This window comes from Galeopterus variegatus, unplaced genomic scaffold (genome assembly GCF_000696425.1).
Source record: "Galeopterus variegatus unplaced genomic scaffold, G_variegatus-3.0.2 Scaffold59, whole genome shotgun sequence".
In the NCBI taxonomy this organism is placed as follows: Eukaryota; Metazoa; Chordata; class Mammalia; order Dermoptera; family Cynocephalidae; genus Galeopterus; species Galeopterus variegatus.
In genome coordinates this window covers 1,024,133-1,040,831 of record NW_007726170.1, presented here as the reverse complement: position 1 = coordinate 1,040,831, position 16,699 = coordinate 1,024,133, and the positions used below count along the sequence as shown (strand labels likewise).

The window sequence follows — 16,699 nt, the reverse complement described above, 5'->3', positions numbered from 1 at the left end:
TGGTAGAGAGAGAGGGGAAAAAAAAAAGTGTTTTTTCTTATTGATTCTGCCAAGCACTGTGAAATCCAGACACTGAACACAGGAATGAAAAAAGTCACCTGACAACTAAACCAACACCTGGGTAATAGGATACACTAGAGGGGAAATGCCTGTGAGGTAAGGGCAAGGAGGTACTAGTGCTCTATAGACAGTCCCCAGAAACAAAAGTTGAGAGACTACAAATCTGCATGAAGGACTTCTTTGATCTTTGAGTAGAAAGGTAGAAATGAACACCTAAGCCCTAACCCTGAAATACCTAGGACGAGATAGGAGAGCTGAGAGGTTCAAGTGTCCCGAAGGAGAATAAACTAAAGTGTGGACACCTGCATTGGCTTCTGCTCTGGAGCCCAGCATGTATGCAGGGCAAACAGGGCAGTGAGCTCAGGACTAGAACTGACTCCTATCCTAGCCTCCCCTGAGCCTTGACAGTCAGGATCATAACTACTCTACGGTCCATTTTGTGCTCCTTATGCACTAAAAAATTTGACAGGGAAAAGAAGGACTGAATTATGTTCAGGCAAGAGAGTGAGTTCTCAGCTACATGGTTTTCTTAAGTCACTCCTCTCTCTTTGGGTCTATCTATGGAATACCGGAAACTCTATGAGCCAATGATTCTAAACAGCAAAAATGCTTCTCAGATTTTTCTCATTCATTTAGAAAATATTTGCTCAAAGCCAAATGTGTATCTGTCACTAGGCACTGTAGATAAAAAGAGGAAGAAGACCTGGTCTCTGCTCTCAAGAGTATTAGGTACAGTTAGAGGCACAGACAAACAGATATTTGCCATACTGGGTAGTAAGTGCTCTGACAGAGGCAGGCAAAGGATTCTAGAACCCAACCCTCAAGATTTCGGGTGAGTGGGTGAGGACATGGTGGGGGAAGTGACATAAGGGCAGAAGGTTGCTTAGAAAAGTTTAAGCCTAAACATCAAGGGTAAGTCATCCAGAAAAAATAATAAAATGTGTTATGAGACCTAAAATAGTTTCGTTTAGAAAGTAGAAGGTAAATGTGTGGGAAGGGGAAAATGAGAAGCAATAGCACTAAGAGAATTAGGTAGAGGCCAGATCCTGAAGGGACTTGATGCCATTTCAAATATTCAGAGTGCATTTTTTTAAAAAGTAAAGGTAATCACTAATAGAAAAGAAACAATAATTTCCAAATCTCCACAGAAGAAGAAAAATAACAAAAAAGACAAAGAAAAGCAAAATAAAACCATTAAGGAAAGAATAAAACAGACAGGGAAAGGGTTAAACATAAATCGTTACAATTTTTAAAAAACGGTAAATTCATCTACTTAAAGACACACTCTCACATTGGACTAAAACAAAACAAAACACGGTTACATGTTTTTAACAACAGTCACGCGTAACACTAAATGACATAAAAAGCTAAAGATAAATGACAGAAAGGGATAAAACAGATATATACAAAATTACAAAAGAATTCAAGACAAGTTCATTATATGCAATGAAGAGGGTTATTTAGCTTTGATAAAATATACAAGCCAAGATTAAGATAAAATTACATTTACTTGTTGAATAAGCCAATTGGAATATAACAAGCACAAAATTCAAGAAGAAATGGTGAGAAAAATCTACAATTATAGTGAGAGACTAAACAAATTAGTCAACAACTACAAAAAAGGACAGAGAAGAGCTGAATACATTTACAGAATTCATTTAGGAGATAATTATAGCACTTTATGCCCTAGAAACACAAGTTCAAAAGTACATAGAATATTTATAAAAACTAGCCATGTACAAGGCCACAAATAAAATTTCAAATTCAGAAAAGTAAATATTTTACAGCCATTATTTTCTGTTAATGTAATAAGAAAACGAGACTTAAACACTTAGAAATACGTGATAAAGCTAAGCAATATTACGAGAAAATTTTTAATCTTAAGTGTTTTTACTTTAAAATAAGAGAACTATTTTTAAAAGCATTAAGCATTTAACTTAGAAATTTGGACAAAGGGCAACACAAGAAATAAAGTAGAAAAAAGAAATTAAAAACAGGAAAAAAAAATGCCTGAGAAGGCAAAAGTACACAAATATAGAAAATGTTAAGCCAAAATATAAATGTAGTAGACCATGAATATATGTAATTTTTATTTGTCAACTATACTCTATAGGATCAAGTGCTGGTTCTCTACAAAAAGATGCCCTCCCCACCCCACCCCCAAAACTCCAATATTTTTAACAAGTCTGGCTGAGAAAAAAGCAGAGAAATTTAAACACAAAACATTTGAAATTATAAAAGGGACATAAAGTACAGAAAACAAAAAGGAGGTAATGGAAAAGAATTATAAGAATACAAGGACAATTTTTATTAATAAAACTTGGAAGTGTATGAAATAGAAAAATATCTAGGAAAATATAAAATACAAAATTGTCCTTAAAAAAATAAGAACACTGATGAAAGAAGTCAAAGACCTAAATAAATGAAGAGATATACCATGTTCATGGATTAGAAGATGCATTATTACAAAGATGTCCATTCTCCCTAAAAGGATCTATAGGTTCAATGCAACCCCAATCAAAGTCCCAGGAAGATTTTTGTAGATATCAACAGGCTGATTTTAAATTTTACATGGAAAGACAAACGAACTAAAAAACTAGAATAGATCAATAGAACAAAACAAAAAGGACAAAAATAGAGCCACAAACATATAATAAATTGATTTATGACAACAGTTTAAAGGCAATTTAATGAAACATGGATAGTCTTTCCAATAAATTGTGTCATAATTAGACATCTATTTGCAAAAATAAGTAAATAAATAAAAACAAGAACCTTATTTCATAATTTGCACCATACAAAAACTTAACTTGATATACACCCCAAGCCTATAAATATAAAACCTAATACTGAAAACTTCTAAAAGAAAACATAAAAGAAACTCTTTAAGACCTCGGGTTAGGCAAACATAGTTTATATATAATGCCAAAGCACAGTTCATAAAAGAAAAACTTTAAAAATTGGACTTCGTTAAAGTAAAACTTTTGTTCTTTAAAAGACACTGCTAAAAAATGAAAAGGCAGGGCCGGCCCGGTGGCGCACTGGAGAGTGCGCTGCTTGGGAGCGCGGCGGCACTCCCGCCGAGGGTTTGGATCCCATGTGGTGACAGGTTCCCGCTCACTGGCTGAGCGTGGCGCGGGCGCGACACCGAGGGTTGCGATCCTGTTGCCGGTCCCCAGTACGGGCGCGACACCGAGGGTTGCGATCCCGTACCAGTCAGTAAAAAAGACAAAAAGGAAAAAAAAAAAATGAAAAGGCAAACCTAAGACTAGGAAGAAAATATTTCCAAAATATATATCTGACAAAGACCTGGATCTAGAATAAAAAACACTTAAACTCAATAAGAAGTAACCCAAATAAAAAATAGGTAAAAAGAGTTGAACAAAGACTTTAATAAAAGATGTAAGAAAGGCCATTATGCACGTGAAAAAATGCTTAACATCATTATTCACCAGATAAATGCAAATTAAAACCACAATACACACCCTCTTGAACAGCTAAAATTAAATTCTGACAATACGAAGTGTTGACAAGGATGTGGACCAAGTGGAGTTCTCATACCTTGCTGGTGGGAATATAAAATGATACAATCACTTTGGAAAACAGCTTGGTAGCCACTAACAGTAACTATACATTTACAATATGACCCAGTCATTCTACTCCCAGGTATTTATCAAAGAGAAGTGAAAATATATGTTTATCCAAAGACTTTCAGCAGCTTTATTCACATGGCAAAAAAACTGGAAACAACCCAAAAGTTCATAGGAGGTGAATACACAAACTTATATACTAGAATGTAGAGATAGAATACTACTAAGTATGAAAAAGAAATATTCATTTGATATATGCAAAATGAATGAATTTCAAAAGCAGTCTGCTGACTGAAATAAGCTAGAGAAAAAACATACTATTTGATTCCATTTATATAGAATTCTAGAATGACAGTAGTTGCCTGGGGCTGTGGATGAATAGGAACTGACTGCAAAAAGATGAAGGGAACTTTTGGGGGTGGTAAAATTGATCTGTATAAGGGTACTTCAAACAGTTCATGAAAAAGTTCATGAATTAAAATATAATATGAATCCTTACAGGCCGGCCCATGGCTAACCTGGAAGAGTATGGTGCTGATAACACCAAGGCCATGGGTTAGGATCCCTATATAGGGATGGCCAGTTAGCTCACTTGCAAGAGCATCATGCTGACAACACCAAGTCAAGGGTTAAGATCCCCTTACTGGTCATCTTTAAAAGAAAAAAAAAAAATGAATCCTTCCATGAACTTTTTTTTTTTTGGTCTTTTTTTTTTTTTCGTGACCGGCAATGGATCGCAACCCTCAGTGTCACGCCCGGACCGGGACCGGCAACGGAATCGCAAACCTCGGTGTTGCTCCCGCACCTCACTCAGCCAGTGAGCGGGAACCGGTCTGTATGTGGGATCCGAACCCTCGGCTGGAGCGCCGCTTCCATGAACTTTTTGAAGACCCCCTCATATACACATAATCCAATATAGTAGCCACCAGCCATGTGAAGCTACTGAGCATCTGAAATGTGGCTAATGCAACTGGGGGATTAAGGTTAAATTAAATAAATTTAAATTTAAGTTTAAACTCATACTTGATTCACTTTTTGGAAAAGAGTTTAAATATGTTTAGAGAAACTAGGGCATGAGAAACTACTTTTTCAACTGAAGATTTTGAGGAATTTAAACACAAATCAACTTTGATGAAAATTTAGCATTCAAATTGGGATGTAAATTTAAAATACACACTAGATTTTGATGACTTAGTGTGGAAAAAAGAACAAAATAATAATTTTTAAAAATTGATTACATGTTGAAATGATAATTTTCAAAATACTGGATTAAATAAAATACATGTGGTAGTGGAAACAAGGGTGCATACATCTGCCAAAATTAAAACTATACACTTAAAATGGGTGCATTTTATTGTATATAAATTATGCCTCAATAAAGTTGATAAAAATATTAAATTGATAATGTATATATGTATGTGTACATGCACGTGTGTGTGTGTATGAGAAAAAGAGAGAGAGAAAGTAACAGAGACTGTGTGTATGCATAAATGACTATCTTGTGACTTTTACTTAATCAGAAATCAAAAAATTCACTGGGTATATACATACAAAATTAACTGTTCCTCTTAATAGTTACTACATTAAGTTATATTACAGTTATTTAATGCCTGCCTCCTTCATTAGCCTTTGAGCTTCTTGAAGGTGGGAATCCTGCCTTCATCTCTGTACGAAAGTTAACATAGTACCTTATTAATGTTTCAATAGCTACTGAATTGTCCCAGTTTATGTAGTTTAATTCCCTCAAAATCCCTACAAATTTGGCATTATCTCCATTTTTCAGAAGAAAAAATGGAGGGTCAGAAGGTCAGAAAGGTTAAAGTAACTCACCAAATATCCAGAGCCAGTAAGTGAAAGAGCTATATTCCTAACCCACATTGACCTCGACTCCAAAGCCCATTCTCCCACCTTCATCTTACTACTACCTCTTCAAGTGGGCATTTCATAACTGTTTGATAAATGATTGAATCAAAGTAAGATTAGTATTTAGGGCAATGGAACCATAGAAATTTTTCTGAACTTCTAGTGTTATAGCTTCCTAGTTTTAAATGAGCCCTCTAGACACAGGGCAACTTGCAAGCTAAGAAGATCAGAAAGTGTGAATATAGTAGGAAAAAAATATTCCCTCCCAATTAAACTTTCCATTTGGAAATTTGAAAAAGAAAAATAACACAGAACAGAGAAGATGGGAAAGGGAAAAAAGGAAATGCTGAATCTGCTAATACAGCTAATTAATGCAAAAGAATGAATCGAACAGCAACTTCAGCATTCAAAAATGAAAAGTTAGGAGATGCTAGAGAGGTACAGTTTCTAAGTCCTTTGGAGCTCTTTTTTAATTAGCCTCCCAGAATTCAGCAGTCCTGTTTGAATAATCTGTATTTCTGGTTATTTATACAGCTCCCTACTGCTACACACTGCAAAGCCATAACTACAGGAATACATAACTTCATATTTGCACTCAACCATCCAAAGATACTGGCATTTCAGACCTTTAAGAAGCTTAGGGAAGAGTCCCTGCAGAGTGTAGTTTTAAGGTTAGAAGGCCTAAGAAGCCAAATGCATCTTCTTTATATGCTATTTACTTGAGAGAAGATGGGCCATATCAACAAAAGGACAGGCAATTAGAAGGGTAAAGGAAAAATACAAACAAAATACTGAGGAGAGTAAAGCTACCAAAAATCAGCTAAACACTGAAGTTCTCTGAGTAATTTCCGATACCTCTCTCTGCATTTTAAAAAATAATTTGTTTCTAAAAGCAATTCCTCAAAGGAGGACTTTCAATCAACCCAAGGTTTGATATGTACTGGAAAAACAGAGGCCTACTATGCCCCCAGCCCTCCACAGCCTTTTAAAGAGAAGATATTTTAGAAACATATACCTTGATAATCCTAAAATCATTTAAAACACAAAAATGGTCATTGCAGAATTTGTTATAATAAAAAAACACTCGGGCCGGCCCCGTGGCTCACTCAGGAGAGTGCGGTGCTGACAACACCAAGGCCGCGGGTTCGGATCCCATATAGGGATGGCCGGTTCGCTCACTGGGTGAGCGTGGTGCTGACAACACCAAGTCAAGGGTTAAGATCCCCTTACCGGTCATCTTTTAAAAAAATAAATAAATAAATAAATAAAATAAAAAATAAAAAATAAAAAAAAAAACACTGGAAATAACCTCAATCTGAACAATAAAAGAATACAAAGTAAGTTAAGAGTCCCTTAGAGTCCATTATGCAGTTATTAAAAATTCTTAATGAAGATTATGTCACAGCATAGGAAACAGCATGGTAAGTTTAAAAAGAAACAGTATGGAAAATTATATGTGTGAGCAGGCCTAAAAAGTTGTTAAAAACAAGAAAACAATCATAGGAAAAAAGACTAGAAGAAAATATGTACCCAAAGACAGGCTGCGTTTGGCTAACACAGCTGTTTTTGTAGCTTCTGGAAGCAAGAATCTTTTCTTATTTATTTCTGCATATGCCTAGCACTTAACACAGTATCAATTTTTTAACAGCAGCTCCATATAATGATATTCTAAATGATATTTAATAAATATATATCAAATTTATGAAAAAAGTTTTCAAAGAAATATCTTAGCTTAACAGGGCTTTCAGTGTACATGAATAGAAGTTTCAAGATAGCAGACTCTGGCTCAATTTCATAAAGAATAATTCCATAATGATTAGAGTCTACCAACCATGCAAACCTGCTACAGTGTCTCTCAATTTAAAAAACCATCCCCTAACCCTAAACCACATTCTGGTCACCACCCTACCCCCCAAAAAACCCCCACCACTTCTCTAAACAGATTTCTTTTAAAAATTATGAATACAAGTTATTTCCTCCTCTTGCTTCCAACTTTAGAATTTTGTGCAATAACTGTGAAATTCACATGATACCCACTTTAAGAAATTAGAGCATAAATAATGATATGTAAGGAAGGTACTATAAACAAAAGTTCTATAACTGTCTTGAACATTTTCATATTTCCTATGCAAGGCATATAGCACATGCACAACTCATTATTGAATGTATAAATGAAAATTATTAATGATATTCTGCTGTCAACAAAAATACAGACAAACATATGGCATAGATAAGTCTATATGATACATATAGAAAGTTGGGCTGTTTGGAAATTAACATAGGATAAGTTTAGAAGTTAATGGCTAGATTTCCCTAAAACCAATACAGTAAGGGAAGGAGCAAAAAGAAATTGCCCTTCAATGGAGTGGTTATATTAGCAAATGACATAACAACAGAACACGAACAGACCAAATATATTTTTTATTCATCCACTCTAACTTTAGAAAAGACCATATACACACACAAACACATACTCACACCTGAAGACTTCACTGCTCTATATATCTAGGAAACTCAATGAAATAAAAGACCATAGCTACACATTCGTGAATCCGAGCTAACAGTGAAGAGTCAGGCAAAAAGGATAGGAGAGCTAGGAGACTAGGCACATACCTGAGCATGAGATTCATCAGCTGAAGACCCTCGCCCTTCAAAAAGCGCTCACGATTGGAACTCAGCATTAGGCAGGAACACAGTGAATCAAACAGATTTTCCATCATTTCTTGCTCCTCGGCAGTGCTGGGATTGTGTCTTTTAAACACCTGTGAAGCAAAGACACCAGAAAGCATAGCGCCATTAAGAGAACGTCCTTTCATGAGCCACCACGTGACAAATTTCCAAAGCCTATCTGTTACAATAACCCTACAACTGAGGAAAAAGAAGTTTTCCAAACAAAATTCTCATCACTTTCCATTTTAGAGAAACTGGGCTTTCCAATTCACAGGTATTAAATAAATGGTTATCAGTCCACACAAAATATCAAAACACTCAAATGACCACTGGATCCATGAGTGATTGATAGTTCTAGGCAAGCAGATTTTTTAAAAAGCGAAAATAAAACAAAAAGACACAACTGTTTACTGTGAAATATAACAGATACAGAAAACTCCATAAAGAACATGTATAGTTAAATGAATAAAGTGAGCACCCCCAAAATCATTTTCAAGGTCAAACAACTTTCCCAGCTACCCCCAAAGCTCTCCACTTGCCCAACCCAACCACATTCCTCCCCTTCTAAAAGTAGCCACAATCCAGAGGGTCAAATCTTGGCTCAACATAAGGAGGAGTTTCCTAACAATCAGGACCACTGAACTGCCCCACACAGCAGTTGGGGTTCTGAGTCATGGGAAGGGTTTAAAGCAGAAGTTTTGTCTTTGCCAGAGATGTATGGCATGTTAAGAGGAAAGCCATTTAACAGTATATGCATACCCATACAGTCTACTATGAGATGATCAATAATCTCACAGGAAAAGGACTAAGCACCTTCCCAGAATTGGAAACAGATTCATATTTCAAAGCTCTATTTTTGGGGTGGAGGCCAAGCCACTCAGGCTGCTGGCACCAAGAAGGAAGCTGTAGGCAAACTGACATCTCAGACACTCCCAACACTCTTAAGATTTTATCCAAATGATCTATTTTCAGTCCTGTTTTTGGAATAACACAGATGAGATTTGTTAGAAGAAATCTTAACAGTATTTTCAGAATGCCAGCAGAATAACATTTCAACTGGATTAACACATCTTACAGTGAGCAAACAGCAGTTTCCACTTTCTCATTCCAGCCTTTTCAGTGCCACATCCTTCCCTATCCTCCTCTGTGACCTCTAGCCCACTGCATTGAAAATTGTTCTCCTTGAGCTTATCTGGATCCTAAGTTTTAGTGTCAGATTGAAAGGAAAGGAGATGAATAATCTTGGCAGTGGGTCAAATGAAAATAATTTGGTAGTCTTCGTCCAAGAACATACACTTAAGCAAGTGGCACATCTCTTTCGGATGGACAATATCACATCAGAAGTCGGAGAAAGTCCACACCAGATACGGTGATATCTGGTCATAAAGAGCAAATGGCTACGAAAAGGAGGCAAACTATGTACCTCCAATGTAACCTCAAATCTGCCAGCACGCTCCATATGGCTTGCATCACATGGCTTATTCCCTCCCACATTTCCAGCTCCACCTCCCATTCAAGGCAGGCCATGTATCTTCATGGCACACAGGAAGCACAAGAATTACTCACGGATAACTGCTGAAGAAGCACATCGATTCCATCCAGTTCCCCAAGCAATTCCCTGTTTTCTAAAAGGAGAAAAAAAAAATAGAGGAAGAAAAAAAATGAAGCTAACTGTCAGATTTTACAGCCGTCTAACACTGATACATCAGCAAACAAAATCAATACAGCTTGACAGAGTACAAAAGCTGCACAGAGAGCGAGAGGGAGAGCAAGGGGATGCCAAAGGCAAGAGAGCTTGCTGTCATGATCTGAAACAAGCCTGGCTCCTATCCTAACAGAATATCAATACTGAGAGGGAGCCTCACCATCATTGTCCTGGAGCAATATGGCCAGCACTTCACTGCAATACAGTTTGTTGGCATCGAAAGGCATCTTTGCCTGTGGGGAAATACGTGAAATGAGAAAAATGTTAAGGAGTTTTGCTTCCTTCCTCAGGACAAATTTTTCACCAGTACTAGGATCTGAGTTAAAGAGAAATAATAGTTAGAAAGGGAAAAGGCAGGTTAAGATTAAAAAATCTGCCTCTGTTCTCAAGAGACCAGACCCAAGCACTACATAGTAAATCCATAAATGGCGGATGGACACAATGGCTCTCACACATCTAATGTACAGGTATGAATGTCACCTCCTCTATGAAGCCTTCCCAGATTCCCCATTTTGAGTCCAAAGAGCGTGTGTGTCTAGCCCATAGCACGTACTGAAATGTGAACTAGAAGAATGACAGGAAGTTTTAAACTTTTAAGACTAAAACTCATGTGAAGCTTTATTCACAACTTAAAATCATAAAATTAGGCTGTAAATTAGCTGATATTGATCACAGAAGTTGAAAAGAAAGGAATTTCCTGTTTAGATTAGCTGAATGTATTTATAACAAAGTACTGTAGTCCCTTTTAGATATTTTTATGCTTACGATTTAATTTGAAACCATAAACCTATCTGCTTATATGCCATAATCTGCCTACTATTTAAAAAGGAAACCACATTAAATATGCAAAAATGTGTTAATATTTTAACATCCAAATTACTGCTCACAATTCTTTCCCTGCTACATGCTCTGCTACTTGGAATTTCAAAAGGGACACATCTATTGCAGACTATCTTTCATGGCTATCCACATCATTGCTTCAGCAGTGAGACAGATATCTCACCATTAACATTGCCCCTTGGATAAAGGTACACAGAGAGCAGCAAGCCTCACTGATGTTTTTACAGCACCTATGATTCTTAAAATGTAGGCATATAGGCAATGACTGTTAATCAGCAGCAGCCTTTGCTACCTATCCAGGTTTCTGAAATGACAAATAATTTCTGTACCTGGAAAGGACAGTGGAAATGTTTATCGTGGAGCTAACACTTCCATCACCTTAGCGCCATTCACAGTTCTGTTTGGACATTGATTTTGTACTTAAGAAGGAAGAGTGGTGGCTAATCAAGCAACATCAAGCATTACTTCAGTTTTCTGTGAAAGTCTTTCTCGTCAAGCCTAACTGCACCCCACAGGGTTTTAGGAGACCAACCAGGTATGACCCATCTTAGGTTAAAAGATCTGTAAATGCCAGGTCTTACATGTGCTGACTGAAAGGTATGCTCCCCAGGCAAGCTGAAGGCCTTGTTTCAAGAAATCTGGTATAACAGCCAGGGCTTAAATGCAATATGTGGTACGTTTCACTTTAAGAAAAATGTTTTTATAATAATCAAAACACAAAGGTGAAAAACCAAGGGATGAGTATATCTATCAGAATCAAGGATTTGCTAATAAAATTACTAACTCAAATTATTTAAATTCCAAGTATTGCTATTACATTTTAAATGATTTAAGCCACACCAATTTGTATGCAGCTTTTCAAGGGCTAGGGTTATTGTTTGAAACAATACTGAAACTTAACTGAAAGAAGCCAAAAAGACACCAGGCCCCTAGAGCAATAGCCTTCCTGTGGGTCTATCGCCTCTTATCCTTTATTTGATTTTGTTAACTCCTGTCTCCAAGTTAGGAAAGAGTTTGTCTCTTCCTTTCAACAAATATTTATTGGGCACCTGCTATATGCAAGATACAAAATTAGGCACATTGGTCCTCTCTCTAAAAAAAAAAGGATTAAGTACATCAGCAACAGAGGTTAATTATACCTAAACCTTGCCCACTGTTACAGCATTTAAAAATATTACACTGGGGCCGGCCAGGTGGCGCACTGCTACAGTGCGCCGCTTGGGAAGCGTGGTAGCGCTCCCACTGAGGGTTCGGATCCCATATGCGGACCGGCCGCTCACTGGCTGAGCGAGGTGCGGGAGCAACACCAAGGATTGCGATCCCGTTGCCGGTCCCGGTCCGGTACAGGCGCGACACTGAGGGTTGCGATCCGTTGCCGGTCACGAAAAAAGACAAAAAGGAAAAAAAAAATATATTACACTGAAAAGCGATAAATGAGGGTAGGAAAAGAAGAAAAAATATATATTACACTAAAGTTAATTTTATTAAGTAGTACAAATTCAAATAAAAAGGGAAAAAAACGACATGGATCTATACTCAGACACACCTAACTGACTCATAAGCATGCCACTCCCTATGTGACAGAGTCTGCAGTTCCCAAACTGTGTGCTGAGGTAACTGGGGGTGCCATATTGAATTCGCTGAAGGATATTTTAAATTTTCAAGGAAGACATAGTGACACTTGACATCTGTTGAACACTGCATTAACTACTAGCTTGAGGACATTTCTTTGATGACATCACATCTTCATGGAGCTGGGTTTTGGTAGTTGCTGTGATAAAAAGAACTGTGAAAATCAATGCAGAATAGGAATGAGGGGGGCAGTCCTCAATCCGATTCTAAGTTTTGAGAAATTGTGTAGTACCTGAAAGGCGTAAGCATCTGTTAGTAAGTAACTGAGGTAATTCCAAATGAAATAAAAATTAAAATATTTTTTCTTTCGACTTACATGTATTATTTCTTCAAATAGCTACTAAATTGTTAGGACATAAAGACATATTAAATTGTTTGGACCTAACTACTTAATAAATAGGACTGTTAGGTACTTTTTGGCATACGGGCACTGACAAAATTATTAAGACACTAAGAGCAGCATGAATCAATAATGAGAATCTATGACCCAAGTAACACTTTTTTGGTCTCAGTTTCCTCATCTGTAAAATGGAAATAAAATTAAAAAAAAAATAACACCACTTTGAAGAGAAGCTAACACATAGTAAATACTACAAGATTTTCTGATGATCAGAATAAAAAATATCCAAGTTAAACCTCAGCTCCAAAGGTTACCAACTATGTGTATTGGCCAAATTATTCTGCCTCTCTAACCCAATTTCTCTTATGTTAAATGAGAATAAATACTATCTTCCTCATGAGGTGGCTGTATTAAATGAATTGGTATATACAGAACGGGCACCCAACAGCTGAATTGCCCTCTACCGAGAATTCCTGGCTCCCCTAGGAAATCTCCAGTTTTTGCTGTATGATACTACACAGAATTTCCAATTTATCCAAAGTAAATTTTTAAAAATCAAAATCTTAATTTCATCACTTTTTCCTTAAAACATAAGCCCTTTTATTGAAAAAATGGCAAGAAGGAGAAATCTAATCAGGAAATCAAAATAATTAGGCCCATAAATCCCTAATCAGTGAGCCCTGCAAATCTTCAGACCCAAGAGGAGTGCCAGCTGGGAAGTGGCTTGGCAAAAGGAGAAGGCCCAGCTCTCATAGGCTTTCCCACGTACTTCCCATATGGTTTGGGCAAGGCACTTCCCCTCTCTGTGATTCTTTCTTCATTATAAACAGGATTGGCTGCACCCTCTTGGCAGGGTTGTTTGTCAGGATTAGAAATAATGTACATAAGGTATCTATAAAAACACTTTGCACATAGTGGGCAATCAATACATGAAACTCATGTCAGATGGGGAAAACTTAGTAATAATGATGATGACAACCAAAGAGTTTAATCTGATGGAAAAGAAATAAAAGAAACTAGACCAAGTGGGAAGGAAGAAGACTCATCTTTTATGTCAAAAATAAGCCAAAGACAAAACTTACAAGAAAATTTTATTTCAGTTTAAATCTTAGCCAGAGACTGCACATACCAAACTGCCAAATTACAAAGACATTTCATCAAAATTGGGAGAAAGGAGAATTCATTCAGTAGGTATAGTTTCTTGGATTTTGCCAAAGTTAACCAGTGGGACTTGGAACTTGTAGGGCTCTCTTCTATCCAGGAGCCTGGCGATACTAAATCTTTCATCTGTCGGAGTAATTACTGAGTCAAGCATAGGTTTGTACTCAGCATGCACTAGCCTTGAATAAAATTAAACTTCACCTTTTGGGGAGCTGCTGCTTTTTTGGAAAGTACAAAACAATTATGATACCACCCACAGCCAGAAGCTGCAGATTACATCTGTATCTCTCCTATGGTACCTGGAACACATGGGGCAGGTTCAGACACATCTACCGCCCTGTACAATTGTCAAAGCAGATTGTGCCCTGCAAAATCCCAACCTCTGGTCACAAAAGGCTAAGGACTTTAGCATCAACCAGTTGTATAGGTAGTATAACTGAGCCAATTCTCAATTCATTAACTCATATGCTGAATGTTGCAACTAAAGCATTCATTTAACTGGGAAACAAAAGAGAATCTTAATTCTGTTTCTTTAGAAAAGAAAAATAAAACTTTCGGTTTTGGTATTATTTTCAATAGCATATAATATCCTAATAAGTTTGTATTCCCTATTTAAAAAATGAACTGTGATACAGTGTTTCCCACACTACGGTTATCTGCTTACCTACTAATCCATTTAATACAATCATCTGCAATGAGTTTTACCCTAATTAGAAAAAATTAATGAGCTTTCATTTGGTGGATGAAGAAATCCATGAATATTTCTATATACTGCTAGGTTACCAGCACAAAAAGGAAAAATCCAAGACTAAAATGCCTGTCACTATTGTGCCACCCACTCAACGATTACTGAATAAATATGGGATGATCAAATACTAAGGTTTTATCAAGCAACCTAGACATAAGCACTCTAGGACCTTGGTTCTCACACTTTAGTTTACATCAGAATCACCTGGAGAGTTTGTTAAAACACAGATTGCCAGGCTCCACCCCCAGCTTTACCATGCGTCTGGGAGGACCCAAGACTTTGCATTTCTAACAAGTTGACAGGTGATGCTACTACTCCTGACTGGGAACCACATTTTGAGAATAACTGGGAGGAAATGCAAATATGACAGAGACTCAGTCCCTGTTCTTATGGAACTTAAGGATATTTGGAGGAAGAAAATAAGCACACATAATAATATAAAAGCCTGCCAGGTGATGGAATTATTTCCACTTCACAGATGAAAAAAAGTGTCACAGAGTTATGAGTATACATTGGAACCCAGATCAACTAACTCCCACAAGAGAATTTTTAGGAAAAAAACAATAGGGCTGATTTTCAGAAAAGAGGGCAGTACAGGCTTGGGTCAAAGCAGTACTATGGAAAGGGTGTATGAGGAAAATTCTGGAATCTTGGGTTTTAACCCTAGCTCTATAGCTCTAACTAGCTGTACCAGTTTGGGTAAGGCACTTAACATCTATAGGTCTTAATTTTTAATACTTTCATCTTCAACACAACTTATAAATTTCCTTTCAGTTCTAACAACGATGGAGGCTACATGGGAAGAGTAGGGATTTAAACTGCCTCATGTGAAGATTATGTGTAATTTAGAAATACAGAGGGAAGAAAGGAGTCATTCCTGGTGGAGGCAGAAGCATGAGCAAAGCCAGACACAGAGGTCAAAATAATTTTGACCTTTGCAGAGTGCGGGACAGGTAAAGGAGATATCTAGAAGGTGATAAAGGCCAATGTTTCAAAACTGAGAAGTGGTCAAGCCGTGCCAAGTTAAAGGACCTTAAAAAGTAGGCAGAGAAGGTGGGATCTCATGTACAGGGTATTAGCATCACCTTAGGCAGGTTCTTGAACAGGGAACAGCACACTGAAAATGGAGTTTTAAATCAATCTGCAGAATAAAAATGAGTAACAAGAAAGTTTAAATTTCTAGATACCAGTGGATCTTAGGGTTGAACATCAGAATTACAGTGGGACTTTAATAAAATACACCAAAGAAAGAGACTAAGATAGTAAGTCTAGAGTAGAGTCTGGGATCTGTATTTTTAAAATTTCTCTGGTGAACTTAATACAAACCCCCAGCTGAAACGCATTACTATATAGACTTCACAATGTAAAAGCACTATCACATTTGATCTTCACAGTAACACTGTGAAACTGGAAGGGCAGGAAATATGATCCTCATTTGCCAGACAAATTAAGGGACCATTGCCCACAGTTGCACAGCTACTAAGGGAAAATCAGGATCAGAGTCCAGCATTCACTATGATTAACCATGATGTTGATGATGGTGAAGATTACAAGAAGTATTTTCCAAGATTATGAGAAATAAGAACAAGGCATTGCTTCTGAAGATACGCCTTCTTGCTGGAAACACCCTTAAGCAGGACTTTCTTTCATTGATGTTCTGGGCAGCACAGGATTTTCCTAAGGGTACTTGCTTACTAGTAAAATAACCAAATGGCATTTAATATGTTTAAATACCCTGAAATCTTGAACAATTGTTTTAGACACAGCAACAAGGCTATTTATGTCCCGAGGATTACACAAATGCTGTGCCTATAAGGCAAGAGTCAATAGCTTTTCTAGACTATCAAATAGGTCTCTTTATTACTATCATAAGGGTAATGGAATCCAAGCCAAACACCCAGAAGTCTCAACTTCCCTTCTTATGTTACCAATTCCAAGAGGAAAAAAATAAAAAAAGACTCTGGAAAGTTTCAATGCCTTTCAAAAGGCAGAGGAGGTCTTACATTCTGGTTTAATGAAAAATCTCTGAATCAGTATTAAGGCTTGAGTAACTGACATAAATTTGTCCTGACTTCACAGAGACAAAAATA

The 16,699-nt window shown here is 37.0% G+C and overlaps 1 protein-coding gene across 1 annotated transcript in view; it reads right to left on the bottom strand.

Annotated features, from left to right (window-relative positions):
- The window catches only part of CTNNBL1 (catenin, beta like 1), a 169,271-nt gene that overhangs the window by 76,727 nt on the left and 75,845 nt on the right, over positions 1 to 16,699 (bottom strand). Inside the window, exons 8-10 of the mRNA XM_008575535.1 lie at positions 10,049 to 10,121; positions 9,750 to 9,808; positions 8,127 to 8,275 (exon numbers count right to left, since the gene is read on the bottom strand). Coding sequence (XP_008573757.1) covers positions 8,127 to 8,275; positions 9,750 to 9,808; positions 10,049 to 10,121 — 281 coding nt within the window. The remainder of the gene's footprint in view (positions 1 to 8,126; positions 8,276 to 9,749; positions 9,809 to 10,048; positions 10,122 to 16,699) is intronic.